We start from the raw sequence: 27,515 nt of genomic DNA, 5'->3' as shown, positions 1-27,515 counted from the left end.
CTCCATCAGGAGCACTCTAAGTCTTTCCTCTCTGCCCTTGAGAGTCCTGGGACGGAACCCCTTCAGCACCGGTCTCTTTGGTGGCTCTCTCCGAGGCACCTCAAGCAGGAAAAATGCAGGGTCACTCTTCAGCATAAACTTCCCACAGTCCGCACAGAGTTTAAATCCTGGGGACCCGGGCATGCCCAGGAGGGGACAAGGGTTACGTTGGGGAGGGAACCCCCCAACTACTAACTTACAACTAACGCTAACTCTAAAACTATGAAAAAAAGCGAGAACTATATATATGAACAGAGACACTGCTAGGCTTGCTATGAGAGCGAGCAAAGTTCCAGCTAGCCGTCACCGGCGGTAAGAAGGAACTGAGGGGGTGGAGGGTCGGCGGGCCCCTATATAGGGCGCCACAGTGGCGCCACTCCAGGGGGCGCCCAGGCTGACCCTATGGACGCTGCTAAGGGAAAATCTTCTGGCTTGCGTGCACACAGAGCGCACACACCTTCTTGGAATGGACATGAACAACCACTTGAAGAAGAACATCAACTACTAAAAACATAAAAGGGAACGTTTAAAAAATAAGATTTGACATGGTACGGAAACTGTTTATGTGCTGGTTTCATTTAAATCAGTGGTTCTCAAACTTTTGTACTGGTGACCCCTTTTATACTGAAAGCCTCTATGCAACCCCCTTTTTAAATTAAAACACTTATTTACATATTTAACACTATTATAACTCACGACCCTCCATGTAATAACCTAGTGACCCCCTGAGGAGTCCCGAACCCCAGTTTGAGAACCCCTGATTTAAATTAAGATAGTTAAAAGCAGCATTTTTCCTTCTGCATAATAAAGTTTCAAAGCTGTATTAAGTCAAAGTTCAGTTGTAAATTTTTGAAAGAACCACCATAATGTTTGTTCAGAGTTACGAACATTTCTGAGTTACTAACCACGTCCATTCCCAAGGTATTTGTAACTTTGAAGTTCTACTGTACCATCCTTCCCCACCCTATCAAGATACAGGGAAAGGGTAATGTTCCAGGGCTCCATCTTTCATATCAGCTTCCAGCTAGTAGGTGTCTGATAAATTGGAAAAACTCATGAACCTTCTCTCTCCCTCTCCAACCTGCCTGATTTCTGGAAGAATGAAGGAGAATTCTCTCTCTCTCTCTCTCTCTCTCGGTTCCAGTACTCCCTTCTGTCTCCTGACTGCTGCAACAGAGACGTGTGAGTCCACTACTCTACCTCCTCCCTCAGCTTTCTGGCTGGAATATCGGTGTTTCCACTACTCTACTCTTCCTACATCCTTCATTTTTGAGTCTCTCTCCCCAGCAAATACCTCAACTGACCATCTCTGCTGCTGCTGCTGTTGCTAAGAGCTTTCCAAAGAGGCAGCAGAGTGCAACTGAACTATTTTTGTCAGTTTCACTATCATTGCAGAGAACTGAAAACTGAAAGATTGTGGCTTGTTTCCATTTTGCTACTGTTTGAAAAAGCAATGAGCAACAGCAGAAGCACTGGAATAATCTGCACATTCAGAAAGGCAGCAGTGCAATGGATTAACCTTGGATTGGCAGGTTTGGTTTTTTTTTTGCACAAGAAGGGCTAGAAATGGTTATTTGGGGGGATTGTTTTTTGGGGGGGGGAGTTGGATTGTGTTTGTTTTTGTTTTGGAAAAAAGAAGAAAGCTTAGGTTCTGCAGAAAGTGATGGCACTTGCCCTCAGAGGTTTCCTATTCACTGTGGGGAAATAGTTTTCAAACTCTGAGTGTGAGTTAGAAAACCTGGGTTGAAACTCTTGATGGCCAATGATGCACTGTGTGATCTGTAATTCTATTTACCTTTATTAAGTATGAGATCCTCCAATGAAAATCACTACATAGAAGCAGATTTTTAAAATATATGATTATTATTATTATTATTAAAGGATTATTCTGGTTAATTCGGTATACCAAGTCTAAAAATGACCTTTGCAATATGAAGTAGTAAGATGACAGGGACATCTCTGAAGTCAAGAGAGCAGCATTTTGGGTATTTCGGAGCATCGTTAGACCTATGCTATGTATGTGGTGACACAGAGTCCCCTCTCCTCCTACCCAATCCTCCTGTCAGAGTGCCTCCAACACCACCACAGAGAATGGAGGGCCTGATTGCAAGGAGGGAGGAACTACAATAGTACCTCACACTTCTTTGCACAAGGTCCCATAAGCCCTAAGGCCTGCCCTGCAAGCATCTTACATGATGCAAAGATTCAGAATAACTGTGTGGACTACTCTTAATTGGTTCATTAAAAGAGGGAGCCGCAGTTTTTAAGAAGACATTATCAAATGAGGCAAAGGGAACAGAGATTACTTAGGCACTGACTAGCAACCCAAGTGACTTCCACGATAGGTCTCTCTTCTAATTTCAGGTGCTTTCTTAGGACTTAGCAGGAGCAGAGGAAGAATTCTCCAGCTGCCCTCTGGCTGCCACAAAGGCAATTGATACAGAGAAGTCTATCAGGAGTGGGGGGAAGGAAGAGTCATTTCTCTAATTACCTGTACTACTTTGGCATCCCAGAGGTCTACCAACCTTGCCCACTCTTCAATTGTAGAGGTCTGCTCTCCTCAGTCGCTACAGCAGCGGCAAGGTTGGGTGTTTTAGATACCTCAGCCATGATCATGCATTACAGTTGAGAAGCTTGCCATATAAAATGCAGAGGAGCTGGTCAGACCAGATTGTGCACTCTCACCACAACAGGAGCACTTGGTTGCTTTCCTCTTAGCCTTTAACTAAATGGAAGGGGGGGGGGGGGGAACTAGCCAAAAGGAAATGTCTGAACAGCAGGGGAGAACATTAAAAATCATGGCGCTCTTCACTCTAAGAAAAGAACAGGAATCTAAAGACAACCTGGGTTGCCCCTCCAAAGTTCTGCTATTCAATTGTTTCCTTGTGGCCTCTTAAGTGTGACTCAAGCAAAATCTCATCTAGCTAGAGAACCATTTGTCCATCTGAGAAAAGGCCCTAGCTAGCCCACAGAAAGCTGGCCCAAAATTCTTTAGCAAGATCCCTGGAATCCATGGGGTATCAAACTGCCATTGTTGCAGCAGCTTCACTTATTTTTGAAAAATTGAGCTTTTTAATTAATTAAATATTGGAATAAAGCAACCAATTGAGACAGTAGCTCTGTGTTATTTTTCTATTAAAAGCAATTTTTTGTCACTGGATGACTGGCCCTTTAAGAGGGAGCAGGGGCCAGTGCCCCTGCGATGGATTACCTGCTACCCAACTGGGCTTAAGGAAAAGCACCTGGGCATTATAAAGGGGGAGACTGCAAAAGGGGACCTGCTGAGTTCTCTCAACCCAGGGAGGTGAGGATGTTGCTAAAGGAAGTTGTGGCAGAGGCTGTAGAGAACAGAAAGTTCCTGCAGGAGACCCTGAATAACCAGAGGAGGGCCAGGAGAGCAGCAGAAGGGGGCTACCGAGAGACGAAAAAGGCTCCGCTCCAGCTAGGAAGGTCTGGGAGTGGTTGCTTGGTGAAGAGCAGACTGGAAGAAAAAAGCTTCAGGACAGGCTGAATGTCCCAGAGTGGAGTATGAACGTTTATGTTGTTGTGGTGATGGATTTCGTTTTAGGATTTTGAGGATTGTTTTGAATTGTTTGTTATTAAATCTGCTCCAGGCAAGACTGGTGTTAGCCATGGGAGAGCCTGTGTGGAGTTTATTAATGGAGTAGTTCCCAAACTTTTTATGAAGGTGGCCCATAAACTGCATTCTCTCTTTTTTTGGCAATCCACCCAAGGTTCACGATGGAGGGGTGGCTCAGGCTAAACATGAGTGGCGTTGTGACCCCATGCTAAGGTTACTCTTTCAGGTTCCCAAAAAGAGGAGATTGCCGGAGGGACAGGAACTGAGGGGGAGCTGAGGGGGTACAGTTGGGGGAGAAGGATGGGGTACCTGCAGCGGAGGTACGGAGCAGTGTTGCTCCCTGTCACAGTGGCAGGGCAGCTGGTGCAAGCCCAGGACACAGCGATTTGTTAAGGAAAGGCTGTGCATCATGGGAGTCCTCTGACCACGATGCATCACGAGAGCTGAAGCCCAGCTGACATGAACAAACCACAGAAGAGAATGGGGACATAAGCCAACTGAATTGCAATTCCCAGAAGGCGTTGTGGCAACATATCCAAATCAAAATATCTGGTTTTGGCCAAAATATTTTGTTTTCAAGTTTGTTTTTTGTTTTTGTTTTGACAAAAGAAAAATGATTTTTTCACAGAAAGCACAAACAATTTTTTGCAAAAAAACCCCTAACAAACAATTAGTCAAAGCAAAAATAGTGTGCCCTAGTCTTGACAGAATTCCAACTGGAAATTGTTATAAGAATGTTTACATTTTTGCTCTTTACAGGCAGATATTGTTACAAGAGGTACTATCAGCTAATGTACCAGCAGATGGAGCTCAAGAATGTGTAGCATAGTTCCTGGGTTTTCTAGGATCAATAAAAATATTTGTTGATGGGATGGATGTGGACCTTTTGGTAATATGTTAATGATTAGTATGCATGCCTGAACTTCCCTATGCACTTTGCACACTGATTGTAAAAGGGAAGGGATGAGATATTTGAATCACTTAACTTTCTGGTTCAAGACCAGAATCATTAACGTGAACTGAACAGAACCTAGCCATATGAATGGATAAGCTGAAACAGACAAGAGACAAGACAAAAGGCTGCACATTCAAAATGGAGTTTGCACTTTGGTATATATAAAGAGAGAGTTCATAATCTCACACAGAATGCATAGACTGTACAGCAGTGGTCTGCCACCTTTTTACACACAAGATCACTTTTTGAATTTAAGTGCCACCCAGGATCTACCCCGCCTCTCCCCCAAGGCCCCACCCCTCTCACTCTATCCCCCCTCCCTCCATCGTTCCCTCTCCCCCACCCTCACTCACTTCACGGGGCTGGGACAGGAGGTTGGCTGCTGGAAGGGAGTGTGGGCTGGGGCCGAGGGGTTTAAGAGTGTGGGAGGTGGCTCTGGGCTGAGCCTTAGGTAGGGGGTTGGGGTGCAGGAGGGGGTGTGGGCTCTGGGAGGGAGTTTGGGTGCAGGAGGGGGCTCCGGGCGGGGGCAGAGTATTGGGGTACAGGAAGGGGTACGAGGTGCAGGCTCCAGGAGGGGGCTCACGGCTGGGGCAGGGAGTTGGGGTGGGGGGGGGGGCTTCCGCCGGGTGGCACTTACATCGGGCAGCTCCCAGTCAGTGGCCAGAGATCGCGATTGACTGTCAGAGGCTCCAGGATTGACCAGTCAATTGCAATCTACCAGTTGGTGACCACTGCTGTTCACACAGATCCCCCAGTTCCTCACAGTTGTACACCACAAAGGGCAGCTTGTGTGCAGGACTTTACATGGAGCTCTTAACAAACACACTTCTACCCAAAAGTACCAGCTAGAACGCTGAACATGTAATGACAACAGTTATGATGTAGAGAGGTCAATGCAGTTGCAGGTGCTCGTTACCTCATAAGGCCCAATATAGTTGAATTCTTGAAATTCAGTTCTGCCTTCACAAAGGGTCTGTTTGAAATCTCATTTAACTCAATGGAAAAAAGACCACTGACTTTCAAGGAGTTTTAGATCAGGCCCCAAAAGACTAATATTTTGAGGAAATTTTCTTAAAAGATCAGATGGAAATACATTTCTGTTTGCAGGCTCTGTACCAAGCTCATAGCAATCATAAGCTTTAAGACCACGGAAGTGATCTGCAGAGATCTTACAGGGATTATTCATGGCAATGAAATACTGATACCAAAGCCACTACTACAGGAATTACTGAAACTGTGACCATTGGTGCACATATACAAAGAATAAAAAAATAAAAACACCACCACCACACAGAGCAAACGCCTAGGTGGAAATAGAAAGTCATCATCTGGAATCCAAAGTTTAAATTAAGTCAGTAATTTCTACATATATAACAACCAGTTTCACGTCCACAATGCCTCCTCAGAAATAATCCGAAAAAGGAAAACCCTTTTCAAGGCCAAATTCTGTAATTACATCATTTAGCCATTCATTTTCATTTGAAGAAATACACAGCCATTATAAACCCAAATGATAATGATCATGATCCAGAGTACATGACGTCACATATTAGCATACCATCATAGTATACATCAGCAACCACAGAATTCTTCTCTGGCATGATATTGCCCAACAAAACCTATTCCAAACATTACCCAAGTATTAACTGTTTACACTCACAAAATCCAGGAACGAAATTGCAAAATACAAGTCTCTCAAAACCACATACACGCTTTCTTTTGTATGCAACCCATTATGCTTAATGGCAGCCAACAATAATCATCCCATAGGCCTGGACTTTGAAGGCTAGTGCAGATGGTATACTGACTAGTATACATTGTCCACAAATGGAGTAGACCACTGCTATTCATGCACATCAGTTTCCTCTGCTCCTGAACTGATGAAACCGCTCTTCCACTCTGCTTTACATCTTTAGGACCTTATTCCAGTGGTATAAGTCAGGGGTTCTCAAACTTTTGTTGTCAGAAAGGGGTCGCGGTGCAATGAAATTACTACACGGCCCCAGGGAGGGGGGACCGAAGCCTAAGCCTGCCTGAGCCCTGCCGCCTTGGGTGGGGGAAGGCCAAAGCCAAAGCCTGAACCCCACTGCCCCGGGTGGGGGGACCAAAGCCGAAGCCAAGCACTTCAGCCTCACGCAGGGGTCATGTAACCTGAGCACCGCTGCCCAGGGCTGAAGTCCTCAGGCTTTGGCTTCGGCCCTAAGAGGTGCGGCTCAGGCTTCTGCCTCGGGCCCCAGCAAATCTAAGCCAGCCCTGGTGACCCCATTTAAACGGGGTTGTGACCCACTTTGGGGTACCAACCTATGGTTTGAGAACTGCTGTTCTAAGCTATTCTAACAGACTCAGGGACCTATAACCATCTCCCAGAAGCCCCCCTCCCATCACCACACACTACTGCCCTGTGTCTAGAGGAATGCAGCCACAATGGATAATCTAGTCCACTGTCTCACATAGCCCTCGGAAAGTTGTCCATACCATTGATTTTTACAGGCGGGTCTTTCTATCCATTGGACTGGTGCAAAAAGTCTCAGTGTTGCAGAACAGGTGCCTTTTGTCTAGATGGTTGTTGCAGGACATCTGCTAGAAAGAAAAATGATGCCTATCTTTGCATGGCAGATGCATTACCTGCTTCTGTACTGCAATGTAACTAAAAGTTCACTGTGAATTTATGAAACCTCCAAGTTGCTCATAATGCACTTCAAAGATCAACTGTAGTGGCAACAGCTGAATGTTTCCAAGGGATCACACTCAGACCTTTAAAATAGCTAAGATGGAAAAAGGAGGATGAACATTTCTAACCTGGAAAGGGAGCATGGCCTAAAAACAAGGACCAATGCTGTACATAACTCCCTGCTCTCGCTCCCTTTCCCCCCGGTTTTTCCATTTTTCATTCTTTCTGGAGCCTTGCATCCTCTTTGGCATCTGAGCTTTTTCCTTCCTGTTTTGATAAGTAGAGTGCAGCAATTCTCAAAGGGCGTTCTGTATAAGAGCCTGGCCAAAAGCCAATCATGGCCGAATGCTCAAGAGTTCCTATTTGTGGACTTTTCCCAATGTCTGTATAAAACTGAAGTATTTATATAATTCAGCAACTTGCAACTTGTGCTGTGAGCCAGGAATTTCTAATATCCCCTCCCTTGGGCTGGTAACATTTAACTCTGTTACGGATTAAAATCTGGTAAAGTAATAGGCAAGTCTTAGAAACTGTTTATTTTCAGGGAAGACAGACAATAGATGGGTCCCTCTAAAATGTTTTGACGGTTGGGAGAGCCCACAGAGAGGAAGGATGACCCGTTGGTTAGGTACTAACCTGGGACTAGGGAGATGAAGATTCAATTCTCTGCCCCCCCCCCAAAAATCTTGTGTGACCTTGGGGTGACTGACTTAGGGCAGATCTACACTATGGTCTACACCCAGGGGTGGAAGGGAGGGACAAGGGGGCAATTGCCCAGGGGCCCGTGAGATTTAAAAGGACCTGGAGGCTCCCAGCCGCCACCACTGCTGCAGTAGCAGCGGCAGCAGCTGGGAGCCCCGGGCCATTTTAAATCACCCAGGTGGGCCACAGGGCTCCTACGGACGTGCACGACCGCTCTGGGCCCTGCGTTTTGTGGGGCCCCGCAGGCTGGCATGGTTGGTCCCAGAAGTAACGGCGTCCTGGAAGTGACAAATCATCACTTCCACCCCAGGCCCCACCCTCACCAGGGACGACCCTGGTCCTGGGGCCCAGAATTGCTCTTGGCGGGCCTGGACATAGCTTAGGTTGACCTTTTGCAGAGCCTACAAGGCGCTGGGTCAACAGGAGAAACTCTCCCGTTGACTTACCTTATACTTCTTGTTCTGGTGGAGTACGGGAGTCGACGGGAGAGCAATCTGCGGTTGTTTTAGCAAGTCTTCAGTAGACCTGTTAAATCAACCCCCAATGGATTGATCACCACAGCGCTGATCCCCAGTAAGTGCAGACATGTCCTTAGTCTTTTCGTAAAATGGGAATAGTAATATTTCCCTAGCTCACTCCGTTGTGAGAATGAACGTTAAAAATTACAAGGTGCTCAGAAGCTATTACAATGGGGACCATTTTGATATTATTGAGAAAGGTCAACAAGTTGATTACATTTGCCATTGACACCTGCTAGGAGGTTTTTTTGTGTTGGTTTGTTGGTTGGATTTTTATAGTAAAAGATACTGAGAATTGCAAGACATTCCAGATAGATTTAAGTACATTCAGAAACTGGACAGCCGATTAAATGTAACTTGAACAAATGTAAAATAAAACATATTAGCAAAATGTCCCTAAATTCTCCTATGACGACAGGCTGTGAATTTGGGAGGACAGTCTGAGAAATATTTCTTAGGAGTCATCATGGATATGAACATGTCTCTGATATGCCCTCCAAACACAAAGCAATGAAAGATAAAGTAAAATATTTGGGTTCAGTAATAAAAATTTAAAAAATAATAATAATAATAATATAGCATTCTTTTTTAAATCTGAACTTTGAAGTGTTTTCTTGTCTAACCCATCCAGATGCAGCTAAGTTACTTAGCTGTGCTCTAATGACCACATATATGGAGAAAGAGAAGGAAACCCCCCTGTAGAGTGAATGAAGTCACCAATACATCTGCTCTCCAACTGTACAATACAAAAGGAATGCAGTCCGCCTGAATACACAGATTGTTTGAAACTGCCAAGATGTTCTAGCCTAGATCCTGAGCTACAGCCAAACTGTACTCAGCATAATCTCCAGTAGGAATTAAAAGATAGCTTTGAGCCACATTTCCACCCGTCCAATCCAAGGGCCATCCACCTACTAGACCGGTCCCTGGCAAAAATTAGAGCAGCCTTGGGGCTGTTTTTTACATTGGCTGCTAATGCCACAAGGAGACATTCTGGTAGCTAGAGATTACTAGGGCACACACATGCCCTAATCATACCCCTTTTTGTCTAGTTACCCACATACCAGTGCGCAAGGCTGGTGGGAGGTGCCTGTATCACCCAAAAATCCCCTTAGTTGGGGAGGGAGGAGAAAGGAGGGTGGAAATCTTCAGTGACCAGTTAAATTGATATTACGGCTGCTTATTTGCTATAGTGTCAAAAAGAAGCCTTAGTAACCTGGAGAATTTGGTCTCCTAATATAATTGTCTTACAATAAGAAGGCTTGAAATAAAGCAGATTAAATCATCAGTTTGTGTTTGTTTGTTCTAGTTACCATGAGATCTTGTTTTGTTTGTTTCTTAGTGGAAAACAGCAATAGTTTTCAACAATTATACATAAACTAATGAGAGCATCTCACTTACCAAAAAAAAAAAAATTCATTGAGACCCCATTCAGCAAAGCACAATGCATGTGCTTAAGTCCCACTGAAGTCAATGTAGACAATACACACCCTCCTAAACTCCCGGCCTCCACCACGTCTGAAGATAATCTCCACATACTCCTGAGAAATTGAGCTAGTTTGGTCATATTAATGAATTGCCTGGCCATTCACTTGAAACGAAAAAGACTGTTGATTGCCACCAAATAAAGATAATGGCTGGGTTTATACAAAGCAGAACATAACCAGAATGTGTTCCAAAAAATGGAGAAGCTAATTCTATCCCCAAATGAACCGGTTATTTTTGATTGCATGAGGCTTTCCGTAAGTTGCCACAGGGGAAAAAGTTCTATCACTGCAATATAACTCATGCCTCATTTGTTTTCCAATGACTTGCCTAATAAGACTGTGTTAAAATAATAGACAAACAAAATCTGTGCTGCATTAACTGAACATTTCAGCGTGCAAGTATGTCTTTGTAATTGGACTATGAAGCTGTCAAAGTGAAAATTAATGACACGATGCTTTGTCAATTAACATAATAACCCCCTATGTGCTGGGGAGTCTAGGCACGTCCACTGCCAGCTGACTTAAAAGGAAGACTTGCACTTTGGTTTTTAAACAGCTGGATTGATAAATATATATTTTAAAATGAGTATGACTGGGATTTTCCAAGGAACTTAAGGTGTCCAAATCCCTTTGAAATTCAGAGGAAGATGGGCATCTAACTTCTTTAGGGTTTGGGTTTGTTATTTTTTTTTAAACTCCAGGATATAGCATTACAATTCAAACCCGACATACTAGCTAAGAAATGCCTATAGAAGTTTTAACTTCTCCATGGCTGTAGGTAGTTCTGATCCATCTTGCAGGACAGACAGTGAGTAGGTTGTGTCTGACCTGCCATACCCATATGTCCCACTGCACTATTGTGGACACTCTCCACTGCCACCTTTCTAGCACAGATATAGCGCACAGTTCAGAGATACTGACCATCCTTCATCAAGGAGCGGAGGAGCAGGGAGAAAGAGGAAAATCTCCCAGTTGGTTGAACCTTGAATACCAGAATCCAGGGACTTGTCTACACTTGGAAATTTTGTACCCATTTTCCATCAGTGGTGCAGCAATATCAATGCTAGCAACAGAGAAAGCTCTACTGTAGATAAGGTGTCAGTTACCGGTGTGCCAGTTGTTAAAAACTTGAGCCCTCTATTCTCCACTGCTTCCAACATTTGCTCAGTGCCTGAAGTACGCCAGGTTGAGAGGCTCACACACTTGAGAAATAAAATTTCTAATTAGTGAGCTGGACAGCTCAAAGTTGCACATTCTTAGTACCACCTGGGAGAAAGCCACCTCGGACTGGCTGCTTTTCTCCACTTGCCTCAGCCTGTCTCCTGGGGTAGGTAGGGTAGTTGCAGGAAACAGGCACAGTTCTCTTCCTCCCCTTCCCCTTCAGCAAGGGAACATCACTCTCACACAGAGAGAGGGGGAGAAGAGAGCAGAAACAACCCATCCCCTCAAGGCAGCTCCCTTCCCTCATCCTCACCCTCCAAGCAACAACAGCTCCTCCACACTCCCTGACTCACCCAGCCTGGGAAGGAGTGTGGACCCCAGGCCAGGAGCTGAAGGAGGAGCAGGGGTGTGTGGGGGGAAATTGGCTGGGGGTGGGGCTGGAGGGGACAGAATAGATTGGGCAAAATTGATTTGGGAGTTGGGATGCAGAATTAATTGCTGGGCAGGAGGATCAACTGATGTGAGGATACTGAGATACCCTATGCCCCCTCCCCCACCCCTTTTCTGGCCATTTTAAGCACTGCATTTACTAGGCACCAGCATCACTAAGATTTTACTAGAAAACTGGTACAAAACACTATAGTGTAGACACACTGTAGCGCTGATTCCACTCTGGAGAACTGATCCATTTATAACCGAACTGGTGAGATTTCACTGGTGCAAGTACCAATGCTGCTTTTAATTCATTTTTGCCACCCAGCTGCTCTTGCAATGCAGTTGTATTGTCCTCCAGATACTAGGGTGACCAGATGTCCCGATTTTATAGGGACAGTCCTGATATTTTGGGCTTTTTTTAATATGGGCTCCTATTACCCCCACCCCATCCCGATTTTTCACACTTGCTGTCTAGTCACCCTACCGGATACCTACCTCACAGCCCCCAGCCCAGTTCCCTGAAGCAATGGCTTCTGGGAGATTTCAGAATGCCTTCTGGGACAACTGTTTACACCAGTGGAGCTATCATGTAAGCTATCCCATTCATACTGACACTGGTGAGAGGCACACCATGGTTAGCTTTGCTGGAAGCAAGTCTAATCCAAACTGCTGTGCTTGTCTCTGCACCATTGGGAGCACAGAGGTTGATGGGAACATGGGGTGTTGCTGGCATGCTAGGCATACCAAATGTCTCTTCTATAGACAAAGCATTAGGGTACAGTTTGCTGGGAGGGATTCAGACAGCAAGAGATGTTTTCAGCCTTGGTGTGGGAGGGGCAACAGCTGTGAAAAGTCTGGAATGTAACCTGCTGGGGGGGAAGATTAGGGTATGACTAGAACAGATGGGGAAGGCTGGGCAACTAAGACTCCGCAGGATGGCAGCTGCCAGGCGTCAGTTACGTTTTAGCTTTTTATGTATGTTAGCAGCAATGCCAGGAGAAGAGTCAATACCATTATTTCTGAACGATCCATCTCTTCGGTGTCAAGTAGCTAAGTTTGCAGCGGTATGCCAATATTCTGAGACAAAAACAATCCAAACATATGAATTCAGCACCAGCCAGTCCTCCTAGCATTTCAGTCGCTACTTACAGGCCCTGTCTACATTTGAGAAAATTGTACTTTTTTCAGCAGTGGTGTAAGATGTAGTGCAGACTGGTCTGGGAGCAGAATTAAACCGAAACACCTGTGTCTGGTCTGCACTACTATTTACGCTGTCGGTAGAGCTGGGGCAGAATTACAGATTTTCCTAGTGGAGAGTCACTCTGTGGATACCTCTTCACTGCAGAGTTAACTCAGGCTTCTAAACAGGTGTTGCCCCAATTCCTCTCCCATCCACACAAAATTCTCTCTCTCAAGTTTAGTGGGACTTTCAATCCAAGCCAACCGGGCGGGTTTTTCATTTGGGTGGGCAATCCACCCACCTCGCAGTAAGGATGCAGGCTAAACCACACAATGTCCTCCAGTTCCCTCCCATGTGCCCAAAATGACAAACAAGTTCTCCCACAATTCATTGGGAAAGAATCTGAGCGGTTGCAGTGCACAGCATCCTAGCGACACACATGGGGAAGCAGAGCACCAGCGAGGATGCAGTCAATGGGTTATGGCTTTGCAGTGTGGCTGCTCACACCCAGGCTGAGCTCCTCAGGTGCTAATCACTTGGGTTGATTCGGCAATGAAAAGGGGGAGCAGCTAGGTCAAAAACTCAGCAAGATAGTTCCCGACACATGCTCCCTGGGGAAGTAGGAATCTGTAGCTGTGCACAACAGGTGGGAATGGGGGAGGAGGACAGTAGACTTTTCATTCATGGGGAGCCTAAGGATCTGTGGAAAGCTCTGGCCCATTGGTTTTGGGGAATCCACAGGGTGTGCCTTCCCCAAGCAGATGCTCATGATTAGCTTAGTGGGGGTAAAAAACACTGGACCTGAAGTTAATGTTGTTCAGGAATTCAAGCACTTCCAAGGAGTATTCAGTGGGATTCTGAGGAGCCCATGATGCCTACAGCAGAGGCTCCACACTGTCACCCAGCTCTGAGCAGTTATATCTCCCCTCCAAATCCATAGAACCCCCAACGGGTGTCAGTGCTTCAGACGGTGTGCCAGGCTGTTGGTTTTTTTTCCATCCTTCTATAAATGTCCTCCTGGCCCATTTCATGCAATTATTACACTTTAGCTCTATTCTGCAGTGCCTTTTGTATTGAAACATAGGATATCAGTACCCGTATGCCACTGTGACAGCTAAAAACAGTATCCCAAGAATCAGAGAGCCTTAACCAGTATCCTATGTGAAGCTATTAGCATTTCCTCTCAATAAACCCAAGGTGTATATTGCCATGGTGGATGGATTTCTTAATATCTGTTTCACCCAGTATACTGGTCTAAGCAACTTAAGGATCTAAGGGCCAGAGTTTCAAAGGCATTTAGTCTCCTAAAGATATAGACAGGCACCAAGCGGGGTTTTCAAAAAGACTTAAGTGGGAATTAGGTGCCTAGCCTTCTTAGATGCTTTTGATAATCTCACTAGATGCTTATCTGCATCTGTAGAAATCTAAATGCCTCAGAAGATCTGACCCTAAGTTAGCAAGGAAGATAATTGCAAATTCTTAAATTTAAAAAACAAGTGTTCCTGCAGTGTCCTCACTGTCTATTGTAACACTGTTTTGATTGTAATGTACAGACAGATAATACCCAAAAGGGCAAGTATCATCAAAACCTCAGACATACACACACACACGCCCCCTAAGAGTCACATTTTCCACATCACAAACTAATGATTTTTATGTCAACATGCAACAACCTTCTGTGTAAAAGCTTTCATTATATCCTTATCTTCAGGAGGGAAAAAGGAATTCTTAAATAAAATGAAAACATAAAACGAACTGCAATCCAGCAATACATTGTTGGTGCAACAGTGAGTTAACTAACTTGAGACATTCTCTGCATATTAAGTATACTTTTAACATACCAACTACAGTAGAAATAAAAAATATTCATAGATTCCAAGGCCAGACGGAACAATTGTGATAATTTAGTCTGACCTTGTGTACAATACAGAGGCCATAATTCCCTGAAATAGTTTCCGTTTGGACTACAGGATCTATTTTAGTAATAATCCAGTCCTGATTTTAAAATTGCCAGTGATGGAGAATCCACCACAACCCTTGGCAAATTGTTCCCATGGTTAATTATTCTCACTGTTAAAAATTTCCTCCTTATTTCTAGGCTGTTTGTCTAACTTCAACTTCCAGCCACTAGATCTTGTTATATCTTTGTGCACCATGGGGGTAAATCAATGTTGCTATGAGAACTTTAACTGTTCCAATTTTATGACTGTTGTGTTGAAATTTGCTGTCTTAATGTCACATGAAAAATGCTTGTTGCATTTAATTTCCTTGTTTTTATTTACAAATATGTAACTCAGGGGAGTGGAAGAAAGAAAAATCCTGATTGTACGACTGTGGTGTTACACAATTATGTTTTTTTGCTATTCCATAGTGTTGCAGGTGAGCATGTAGCTTAAAACTTAGTACATTATTTAACAGTAAATGCATGAACTCCACTTTTTCAGGTCACTTTTAACCGGGTATTTTAAAATATGGTCTCAGAATTGACACAGCTATTCCTCACTGAGGACTAGCCATGTATGAAATCCAGAATTTTAAAAGTCCAGTCATTTGACTTTATCAGTACATTAAAAAAAAGTCTTAAATATCTGCTTAAAGTAGAAAAACAATACATTTTTTCATGCTCAGGTAACTCAAAAACCATTAAAGACTTTCTACAAGTTTTCATAAAATAATCTATGGACTGAAACTAAGCAAGGAAAGATTCAATCAAAGGGAGAATTTTTTTAGAAAAATTATGAACAAAGCAAAATCAGGCGTTAGAATGAAAAAAGTCAAGGTTGTCTTGCAACTTTAACTACAGTGATACCTACTGCAAGAACTATAAGAACAGGTGGGTGTGTGTGGTCAATAGCAGATGCAGGGAAAGACACGAGAAACCTTTACACAGAATGTATAGTTATATACAGTATATAGCAAAAGACACACAAATGAAAGGACCGGACTTTAAATCAGACCTCAAAACTTGTAAAATGAGACCCATAGTAAGATGCTTACCAATTTACAAATAAAGCGCTTTACATATCAAAGCCTGTTTGGTATATTCGGCAGCATCAGTTTCACATAAAGCCATGTGCTTTGTGTTTGTATTTGTCTGTTCAATTACAAAATCCTAAACTGCTGGAAGACAGGATAAACTTCCAACTGTGCTAAGGAAGGCTCTCGCAGCATAACTTTGTTAAAAGTACCAAGCTTCTCTGCAGCTGGTAGTGAGATTATAAACAGCCATACTTTTAAAGCAAACGTGTCTTCCTAATTATTGAAGTAAATCAGATCTTCCTTTTACCTTAAAGAAACTTCCTCTCTTTTCCAGACAACGGGCTTCCATTGTCACAGACGACATCTTCCCTGGGAAGACTCCACTGAATGTCTTGAACTCCTAAAAGTAGAGACATTTTTAAAGGTTAGTCCAGTCTGTAGGAAATTCCTTTCTAAGCCACAGGAACAGTCACAACAACAGTGCTGCCAAGATCTTTTTCCGTCAACAACATAGTGCCATTGATTTCCCACCAAAGCCCTTACATATCCTTTTTGTCTATTATTTCCTATAAATTGCACTGCTTCAAAAGACAGCTACTAGAAGTTCCGTTTCCCTCCCCCCTTCCCCTTCACAACTGATCCTGTAATGCTCTCTGAGAGGATTTTAATGCACTCATTAAAAAAGAATGCTAAAACATAATGATTGCTTTGTTTGTTTGCTTGACCTCAGTCTGAAGTACAAATAGAACAAATGTTAGATGTCACCACAATCCGCTCCCAAAGATTACAGCTTTAATGTAGCTGATCAGAGAAAAAAATATCAGCAGCAAGGGACAGAGAACAAGTTACTATAAATGTAAGGGGGGGGGAAGGAATCCTACTTTAAGACAATGAAATAATCATTAACTTTGCTGACCCTTGCATCAGAGAAATGTATACAGGGGATGCAATTATAAAGATATCACCTTTTCCCATACCAATTACAAAGATATCACCTTTTTCCATAGCTGAATAAAATGTGATTCACTGACTATAATGACTGCACAAACATATCTATACTATATGCATGTATCCATAAATATATTTAGCTGATTAGCAATGTTTAAAAAACAGTCTCAATTGATTCAAGTTTGTATTTCCTGCAAACAGTCCTGAACTAAACAAAGGCCAAAATCTGCAGTCTTTAGTCATCATTTTTCACCTTAAGTTAAAAACTCATTCTCCTCCTCCTCCCCCTCCCTCCCCCCACTTCATTAAACTACATTAGTTTATTATGTTGGAGTTTTCACCTAATTATCTACAAATCTTGGATGTGCAAAATGTACCATACCACAGAAAACGTGAAGCTTGTTTGGATACAAATGTAAGTGAAAAATTGAGTGCATCGAATAGTTGCAGTTTAAGTCTGAGTGAAAGTAGCAGCTGAGCCAAAAATGTCTGCAAGAGCTTTAAAAAAACAAAACCACCACCAGCCACTCTTGCTTTCCTTTATTGGCATTATTAGAAGAAGCCAAAAAGGGCAAAGACCAAGGTTAAGGACGAAGGAGAAGTTAAAAAAATAATAATAAAGGGGTGACTGAAAAGAGTGGAGAAGCAAAAGATAAAAGACCTACAAAAGAAGGAGAGGGAAAACTATGAGCTAGAAGAGGAGAGGGAGAAAACGGAATATTTTCTTTCATTTTAGCATGTAGCAGGAAGCTTACCATTCGCCCCACCCTGAACCTGTGCCCATTTCTAGAGCTAATCCGAAAGTGCAGAACATTAGAAGAGGTGATCGTTTTTCACTTATGAGGTGCGGCCAGAAAGAAAAGTATTAGGGCTGGGAAACTCAGGAACGAGCCTGTTTTCAAGAGACTTTCAATCTGATTTTGCAGACTGCAGAGGTTCAGATAAGAATCTTGAATTCTGTACGCCTAACCAATCTGACCTCAAACTCCATTGGTTTACCAGGGTACTTTTACACTTCAAAGTGGAGGTGTACATTCCAGCGGAAGGAGACATACCCATGTTAGCTCTGATCTATTTTTAGCACTGTAGCTTGAAGTATAGCCGCAGCAGCATGAATATTGGGAGGGGCTAGCTGCCCTGCTATGCACCTAGTGTCTTGGATAGGATGGTACCTGGGGAGGCTGTCCCCTCCCACCACTTGTGCCACCATGGCTACACTTCTGTTTTTAGCATGCTAGCTCAATCAGAGCTGCCATGGGTATGTCTCCTTGAGCTGGAATTTACACTTCCAGCTTGCACTGTAGACATACCCTCAGGAGTAGCTATAAGCAGGTACTCTCTTAAAGAGACATGGTCAACTTTTCTAATTTTAAGAGATTTAAGTTTCTGACAGAGCTCTCTTTAAATAGTAAGGCTTGATTTGTTTGGTTTAAATTTCATTATTTATATTTCCCGGCTGATGCTAATAAGGGTCTTTTTCAGTAAGGAACTAACGAGTGATACTTGGACTAGTCACTTAATCTCTCTGTGCCTCAGTTCCACATCTGTAAAATAGGAATAAAACCTCTTCCCTTCTCCCAACCTTTGTCCCTCTTCTCCATTTAGATATCAAGAGACTGTCCCAAAGAGTTTACTATGTTCACGTACAGCATCTAACACAGTGGTCTCAGCTGGGGCTTCTAGGTGCTACTGTCATGCTAACACCACCACCACCACCCCACACACACACACACCCCAAATGTGTTTAGGAGCTTTGGAGGAAAGATCAGCCCCCCAGGTTTTGGTCACGCTTTGTCTCCATGCAGGAGTCTGGGAGCTCCACAAAGCACAGAAGGGAGTTCTCAAGTCTCCCATCCACCCTACAATGCATGAGGAATCCTCTTGCTCTCAAGCTCTGCGTAGGGACCCCAGTAAACAGAGAGACTCTTCCAACCTCCAATTCAGGGGCTTGTCTTCACTAGTGAGTTAACACGAGGTATAGTTCAAGTGTTCTCTCTAACTTGTCCCCATGCACGCATACCTCATCACTTGTGTGTACTGGCTGTAGTAAGATTAGTTGGTTGGCATGACCATGTGCATAGGGCAGACCTCAAGCAAGCTTCTCATGACAGCTGCTAACTTGATCTGTATGTAGGGTGGATGCGGACTAGCACCACTATACAACAATCAAGAGCTGTTCATCCTCCAATACTTTCCCACAACCACTAGGATCCCTTGCTTCTCTCCTTTTCTTGACATATACCTCTTTTCTGGTTTTCTGATAACATCCCCAAAGAAGACATCACCACAACTTGTAGCCAGCTTGTTAGAGGCAGACACCAAGGTACTGAATGATTTCTGGTGTCATGCTAACAGGGCCCACAAATTTGGGAAGAAGAACAGAAGTGGCAAGCTCTACGATGAGATTGCTAAGAAGCTCACCGAGCTGAGAATTCAACGTATTGGACCACAGCTCAGGAAGAATACCAAAGGGGTTTAGATACTCTACTAAAAGGCCACAGATCATATCCCCGGCTGGTAATTCCCCGCTGACATGCCCATATTATGATGAGGTGAACTGCACCATTACCAGCACCCCAAGCACAGACCTCAATTTCACTCCGAAGAGTTTACAGGCTTCTGTCAGAAAGGTGGATCAAGTGGAAGAGCATGATCTGGGGCATGTATGCAAGTTTCACTCAGTCATCCCCACAACAGCCCATGGGACACGAAGTGCAAATGAGGACCAACTAACTGCAAAACTAAGCAACAGATCCTCTGCTGGACTGACTGCAATGGAGCTGCACCCATTTCCAGCAGCTGAGCATTTGGCCCAAAGTACAAATATTTATTTCCTCACTATCTTCCTTCAGGTACAGTCATTTGAGGGGGTTCCCTGTAACAATCACAGGTAAAAAGAAATGAGGACAGAAATGCAATTTTCAAGTTGATGGTGTCCCTTTAAAAGACAGCATCAAATTCATCCCCCATGCAACACCTCAGACTTCAAGAGCCTTACACTGGGGATTTATGAGCTATGTAATTTAATTACACATCCCTCTCTACAAATTCACATAAAAAACTGTCTCATTAATAACTTCATTTGTAAGAAACAGCCCTTTCACAGGAAAATCTAATCTTTGGTTTTACTGTACCAGATGTATATCTATATACAGCCCTGGTACTACCAAAATAAGACTAAGCCAAGATTTCATTTTAAATACATTTTATTTCTACAAGTAGCAACAGTAAAATTAATGTTATAAGATTTCAAACACACACAAAACAAATATGTTACAAATACTAAGAAAACGAGCAACATTTACAGTGTGACGATCTATAAGAGGTTTTTAAGGTCAGGCTTGACAAAGCCCTGGCTGGGATGATTTAGTTGGGGATTGGTCCTGCTTTGAGCAGGGGGTTGGACTAGATGACCTCCTGAGGTCCCTTCCAACCCTGATAGTCTATGATTCTATGAAACTCAGCATCAGTAATAAATAGCAGCTGGAAAACAAGATAACGGCACACTTTTCTTGCTGAGTATTTCAAGGCTGTACTCTTTTGCATGGCTGCTATTGTTACTATTATTTGTATTAAAGGTAACACAGAGGCCTCAACTGGGATCAGGGTCCCATTGTGCTCAGTAGCGTACAAACAGTGCTCCACAGATCTTACAGTCTAAACAGACAAGACAAAGGGTGGGAGGAAACAGAGGCAGGAAATGACTTACCTTACCACCCAGGGTAACACAGCAGGTGAATGACAGCACTGACAACAGAGCCCAGCTCTCCGACTCCCAGTCTAGTGCACTATTTATTAGGCTGTTACTGCATCCCTATAATATCCAAATGTTGTTCATTCCCTTTATTATATGTATTTCAGGATTCAGCTACTGAGCTGCTACAGAGAGCCTCACTGCGGTAAACCAATATCAAAGAAATGGATCACCTCTGCTTTCGGGGACTTTATAATAAACAAATTCCCAGCAAGGTAGCTGACACCTTCAAGTGTACCGGAAAACCCAAGATCAAACTCAGTTGATTCTTCAACATTTCCCCCAAAAAACTGACTCAAAAACCTTCTGTTAAACCAATTACAGTACTCTTAATTCCTCTTCCAGAGCAGTCCCATATCCTCTTTAGAAGACCTTTCTAAATAATAATAATAATAATAATAATAATAATGACAGGTTTCAGAGTAGCAGCCGTGTTAGTCTGTATCCGCAAAAAGAACAGGAGTACTTGTGGCACCTTAAAGACTAACAAATTTTTTGTGCTTCACATTAAAACAGAACTTCTCAGCTCCAAATACGCCTCTCTATTCAAGATCCAGCACTAAAGGCAACTTTATACATCAGCCAAACCCTAGTTTCTGTGAAAAACACAGACTCCTTAAATTACACCCATTCCTCCTTTAAAATATCCTGTTTCATCTCCTCAGTTGCCAGAGACAGAAACAGCTTCATCTGTCCAGCGTAAGCTCCATGCATACTCTAGCATTTCACAATGAACTGAGCCACACTTGATCATACACATTTATCCAGAATAAAGGTGTAAAACAGACTGAAGTAGGTAAAGAACAAAAGCCTTCAGTTTAGCAGTGGCAACTGCTTTTCTCCTAAAACAATAGCACAAATGGAACCGTATAACCAGGAGATTAGGAAAGAAGTCTCATGAATTCTGGAAATAAAGCATAAGTTTTTAAACAGACAGTAATTAACCATTGGGACAACTACATCACAATTTTTAAATCAAAATTAGATGATTTTCTAAAATCTGCTCTAGGACTTATTTTTGGGGGCGTTCTATGGCTTGCGCTATACAGGAGGTAAAACTACATGATCATAGTGATCCCTTCTGGCCTGGGAATCTATGAATCAATATTTTAGTGCAACACTGTGAAAACCAACAAGCAAGGGAATGGTCCTGCGGCTGTTCTTATCGACAGGTAAATGCAACAAGAGAAAAAGGTTTCCTCATTAAATAGTAGCCTCATATTTTACGATATGTCCACGCTGCAATCAATGGTATGATTTTGCAGCTCAGGTAGGCATTCCCCCACTAGCTTTAGTGAAGGTGCAGGCTTCAGCCCTGGCTCGAAATGCAAGTATGTACCCCTGGTTCCAGGTGCGCTTGTTCAGCAGACCCTGAAGCCCACCACTACCTCTTCACTGCTATTTTTAGCCACACTAGCTAAATTGTTGGGCCTATGCGAGCTGCAATCCCACTGCCTAAGGCCTGGTCTACAGTGGGGGGGGAGGGAGGGTAAAGGCGCCTTAATGTAAATGAGAAGCAGGAGGTGGCAGCTTTTTGGGGGAAAAAATGAGTTCAGTTTTTGTAATGCAGAGCTTGAGTGGGTGTTGGGACATCCAGGAGAAGATGTCGTTTATGGCACTGCATTTCATGGGAATCAACAAAGCAGATATTTTTTCTCCCCGCCCCCGTCCAGATTTTAGACAGCCAAAGGAAAGCAGTACTTGTAATTGTGTAGTCTAGCACAGGGGTTCTCAAACTGGGGGTCAGGACCCCTCAGGGGATCGTGAGGTTATTACAATTGGGGGGGGGTCGCGAGCTGTCAACCTCCACCCCAAACCCTGCTTTGCCTCCAGCATCTATAATGGTGTTAAATATATTTAAAAGTATTTTTAATTTATAGGGGGTGCAGGCACACTCACAGGCTTGCTATGTGAAAGGGGTCACCAGTACAAAAATGTGAGAATCCCTGGTCTAGCAGGAGGGAAGGAGCCATCCAGGAATTATAGAACTTGCATCTGCACCCAGGAATCAGGTAAGATGTCAGTGATAACATCTGCCTCTGTTTTTCAGGAACCAACAGCTCTATGGGTTACAATGCAGGTAATGCACTGCATACTTTCACAAACACGAAAACAGCAAGATTACCGATCCTACCTTCCAGCTGGGTAGACAAAAGGTACGTACACAGATAGTTCCCATTAATTATAGTTACACACTAAATGCTGTTCTGCTCTGAAAAATGCCATTGTGCAATTCGGCTTATTGTGTATCTCTACTTTCCAGACCAAATGTACTCTGTTTTAAATACTTCATTTTTTTCTCTTACTTGCCAACCCTGTAAACTCACTCTGAGATCTGAAAATCAAACTGGGATTTTCCCTGTGTGACCATCATCCTCAGAAATACAGATTCTGCTGGTCAAACCATCTCTGCAGTTACACCTGTGAAATCCCCTGGTCTTCAAACATGCCCTGAGGAACACATGTGCAGCCTCAGTCATGGTTCAGCTGAATATAACATAGATGTAACAGAGGGCATAATTTGGCCTACAGAACTTGGATTCCTTGTGACAATCCATGAGAAGGAAAGAATGTAGTTTGGCTCTCAGATCCTGGAGGGAGATGACAGGACTAGTAGTTAAAAACAAACCAACTTTGCTAAGTATGTTGATTGGACCAGGAAGTTACTGAGAAAAACATTAAACATGGAAACTTCTGTTTAGGTCATGTCAAGAATGATAAAATCAGATTGAAGCTATACAGTAGACAGGGATGAGGGTTTATATTTATTTGTTTAAAAGGCATTTACAGGGACTTTAAAAAAAAACAGTCTGAAAAAAACCCTCATGAAAGGGTAAAACACAATTTACTCACATATTTGAGTATCATCTCTGCAGGCTTACTTTTGTGTTGGGTAGTAAGTAGCCAAAAGAAAAGCTCAGCCCTGTTAAAGAGAGTAGTTATAATGATCTGATTCATTTTGGGTCTTGGCACACTATATACAATTAAGCATTTATTACATTATATGCAATGTATGCATATTTATTATATTTTTTAAATTGTGTCAGTTAAATATGCTTCTGCTCTCTTTCATACCAGTTTTTGCCGAGGGCAACTCCACTGATTTCAGTGAAGTTACCACCATATAAAATTGGTGGAACACAGTGGAGAATCAGGCCCAGGATGTTTACAATTCCTCTTTTCCTCACTGAAACAGGCACTTTACACATTCAGATCAGGCTTAAAGGCAGTCTGAGAGCAAACAAGCCTTAAACTAGGTGTAACTATCAATCACTCCACCTTTCTGGCCCTTGTACCTGGCTAAAGCAATGTCAAGAGAGTCTAGTGTAAATGAGAATTCAGGCCAAAAAATATATTTGCTCATATTATGGAACGATTGCAAAGCAGAAGCTTAAAAGCCAAGACATGCAAGTAAAAGTTAAGCACACGCCTGACTGTTTTGCTGAATCAGATATTTCTAATTTCAGTGCAGAGTGAATTTTTCTACCTGACGTGAAAGGACTGGTGCCCCTACCATCCATGCTGACTACAATCTCAAAGTGCTATCTAGGTCTGATCTACACTAGGAAATTTGGTTGTTTTTGCTATGGCGGTCAGGGGTCTGAAAAATCCACACCCCTGAGCAGCATAGTTAAGCCAATTTACATCCCTGTATAGACAGTGCTAGGTCAACGGAAGAATTCTTCTGTCGACCCAGCTACCGACTCTTGGGGAGATGGATATGTTGACTGGAGAACCCCTGCCATCAGCATAGGTAGGGTCTACACTGAAGCACTACAGGGGCTCGCTGTGCTGCTGTAGCATTTTAAGTGTACAGGAGCCCTTAGTTATGCAGGAAATATTGGAGGAGGAGAAATAGCAGATTAGAATGTTCTGCTTTAACGTCTTGTTCCAGGAATTCATGCAACACATTAATTATACAAAATATATTAATAAGGAATGCAACAAAAAGGTGCTGAGTTAGTTTGTTAAAAAAAACCTAATCTATTCATCCGTGTAAATGTGTTGTTTTTAAGAAATAAAAAGTTAGTCCTAATCTGAACATATCTGTATGTCTTTTAAAAGCTACAGGCTATTAAGAGGTTTTTTAATTAAAATGTAATATTAATAAAGGCAAAGTCCACTGAGTTCAGAGATTTTTTTTTTAATTTAAAATGCTTCCAAAAACCAGTCAAATCCTTTAGTTCTCTTTTCCTACAAAAATGAAGCAGTTGTCATACTGTAGCTGTGAAATGGTGTCCAATTTAATAATCTTCTCAATGAAGAGTGTTAATGAAGGCCAGTGGAATCTCCCTTGGTGCCATGGAAACAATGACTATCAATAGGTTAGGAAGGATTAGATCTTTATTGATAAAAGTCAGTAAATATCCACTTCACTGTACATACACAAACCAACAAAAAACATTTCCATCAATAATACCTGAAATTTACAGATAGGCAAAGAAAGAAAAATGATGCTTCTGACTTCATGGAGCTGTGCCATTTTATACCAGCTGAGACTTTGGCCATTTTATGCGACAGACACACACCGGAACGGTACTGCATAAAGCTCCAATAAGTTTCAGTTAACAAATTACATACATATAAGCTGTATTATCTAATTCTACTGAACATGTAGTTTATATTACCTGTGTCGAGCTACCTAACGCTAGCTAGTTAGAAAATGTGTATTTGCCTGAGTAGGAGACCCACCTGTGAAAAAAGTTAACTTGCTAACTCCACACAGCTCCTGATCCAAAGCCCATTTAAATCACTAGAACATTGTACTTTGGTTAGGGTCCTGTATGGTAGATAATCCCAGCGAGGCAAACTCCAACGTTTGTAGAATCCATTAACTCTGAACAGAGTCTATTCAGTACTTTTTTCTAGTATTCACGTACTTATGGGGCCATATCATGCCTCAATCAGTGCATCCAACTCCCACTGATATCACTGGAAACTACACACAAGAACAGAGGATAACAGAGCCCTACCTAGTTTTCTGAGTCTAGACAGACCAGCCTGGAAAGCTACACAACCTAGTCGAACAGTAACCAAAGTCAGAGTAATCCCAAAGCACACATCCAGGGAAGAGTAGGTCCTGCACTTTCAGTTATCACTGTTGTTATTTATTAGGTCTCATTTAGCATCCCTCACTGGGAAAATAAACTCATCTTTAGGACCATTTTCATTTTTGCCCTGTGTTTCTCTCCCTTCCACATCCTCCTCCATGTTTCTCTCCTCCTTTTGTCTTTGCATCTCTCCTCCTTTCTTCTCCCTCCCCTGCAGGAGCTACCAATTCCTGCAGCCTGTGGGTTTATTGCAACCGAGTTCCCCATCCCATCTGATACGATGACCAGTGATGAAATCATTAACAATAGCAAGTAAAGTGCATGCATTGGCTTTGGAGTTAACACCCCAACCAGATTAATGGGGGGGCTGATGAGTTCACACCCCTGCAGTGCCCTTGTTTCAGGCTGTCTGCAGACTCAGGAAGACAGAACTGAATTAGGGCATGGCTACACAGGAAACTTCAAAGCGCTGTTGCGGGAATGCTCCCACGGCAGCGCTTTGAAGTGCGAGTGTGGTCACGTGCGAGCTCTGGCAGAGAGTTCTCCCAGAGCTCCTAGTAACCAACCTCCACAAGGGGATTAGCTCCGAGCACTGGGTGGGCGACTCCCAGAGCTCAGAACCTGTCTACACTGGCGCTTTAAAGCGCTCAGACTTGCTGCGCTCGGTGGGGGGAGGTGATTTTTCACACCCGAGCCAGCAAGTTAGAGCCTATAAAATGTAAGTGTAGACAAGCCCTGAGATACACTCACTTCATATTTGCAAGCTTTCCTTTGACACTATGAGAGCTAGAAAAAGGCAGATTCCACTGAATCGAATATGCTACAGGGAATGCATAACTATATCAAACAGCCCAGATCCAGCCCATAAACTAGGTATCTGAAAGCTCTGAACTAAACACTGAAGCAATGGAGAAAAATGCAGGGCAATGCAGCATTTGATACTGAAATTTCTTTTATTGTTTCGAAGTAACAATTTTACTGTCAAACTCAACCACCACCCCACTGGCTCACAAAGATCAGGGGTGGGATCTTCGGCAGTGCTCAGCACTGACCTAACTCTTCTACCTTTGAAGACAACATTAAGTGCTTTTGAAAATCCCACTCTAGATCCCATTTTTGTTACTTACAGTTGTCAGGGTAGAGACTGTCTTTTTTGTTGTTGTTGTTGTTGTTATGTTTGCTTAGTGCCTAGCATAATGGAGCCTCTGATCCATGACTGGGGCTACTAGGAGCTGCTGCACTGCAACTAATAAATAATGATTGTTACTCCCTGCCATGGAAGAATACCACCAACTATAAGGGCCAATCCTCAGCACGTGCAGACTAGCATAGCTCCATTGAGGTCACTGCAGTTATAATCGTTTACACATCTTAAAATCTGGCCCCTTGCCTTCCATTTATCCAGTGTCTGGTTATAATATAGTAGCTGAAATATACTCTTCACCACCTCAGTACAGAAACACATGCTGGTTGTCGGGAAGTATTATTTATGTACCTAGTAGGCCATTGTGAATCACCACCACATATCACATCAGAGCAAGAATGTTACAGCAATAATGGGGTTTTTTTTAATTAAATTAACAAAATGCTAACAACGACCCCAGCAACAAAGCTGCACTCAGTTTCAGTGAATCTTTTTTCTGGGGGTTAAATTAAAAGCTCCCTAGCTTTAAGAAAATGTAGGTGAGATACATTTTTCAAACTCTTTTTAATGAGAAGGAACATTTCTAAAAAATCAGATTTGCTCTTCAGGGTAAATCAAAAGACAGACTAAAAACTTCAGATTGTAATCACATCACATGAGCCTCACACATTTTATTTCCCATTTTCTTGGTGCAACTGCATTGCCCCATCAAAATAATTGTATTTTATTTCTAATCCACAAAGCCCTAGGTTGTCTAATTACGATGTCCTTATCTGGATGTTGGCAAACTTAAATTCTTCCCTTTGAAATTATTTCCTTTTGGAGGTCAGCTGAAGGCCTAGTTTAAGCAGCACATTGATGCAACCAAACACAGCATCACTTTGAATATCTATCAATTAAGGGCCTCAGTA

At 42.9% G+C, this 27,515-nt stretch overlaps 1 protein-coding gene across 6 annotated transcripts in view; it reads right to left on the bottom strand.

Annotated features, from left to right (window-relative positions):
• RIN2 (Ras and Rab interactor 2) overlaps positions 1–27,515 on the bottom strand; it is a 115,059-nt gene that overhangs the window by 54,840 nt on the left and 32,704 nt on the right. For 5 of the 6 annotated variants that reach the window (XM_045010868.1, XM_045010865.1, XM_045010867.1 and 2 more), the window contains one exon: positions 16,015–16,107. In XM_045010868.1, the coding sequence (XP_044866803.1) occupies positions 16,015–16,071 (57 nt within the window). In that variant the 5' untranslated portion in view covers positions 16,072–16,107. Of the gene's footprint in view, positions 1–16,014; positions 16,348–27,515 lie in introns of those variants that run through there. The other variant, XM_045010871.1, reaches the window with a different exon arrangement.

The sequence above is a fragment of the Mauremys mutica genome, chromosome 3, assembly GCF_020497125.1.
Source record: "Mauremys mutica isolate MM-2020 ecotype Southern chromosome 3, ASM2049712v1, whole genome shotgun sequence".
NCBI lineage: Eukaryota > Metazoa > Chordata > Testudines > Geoemydidae > Mauremys > Mauremys mutica.
This window is presented reverse-complemented; position numbering and strand designations above follow the sequence as displayed.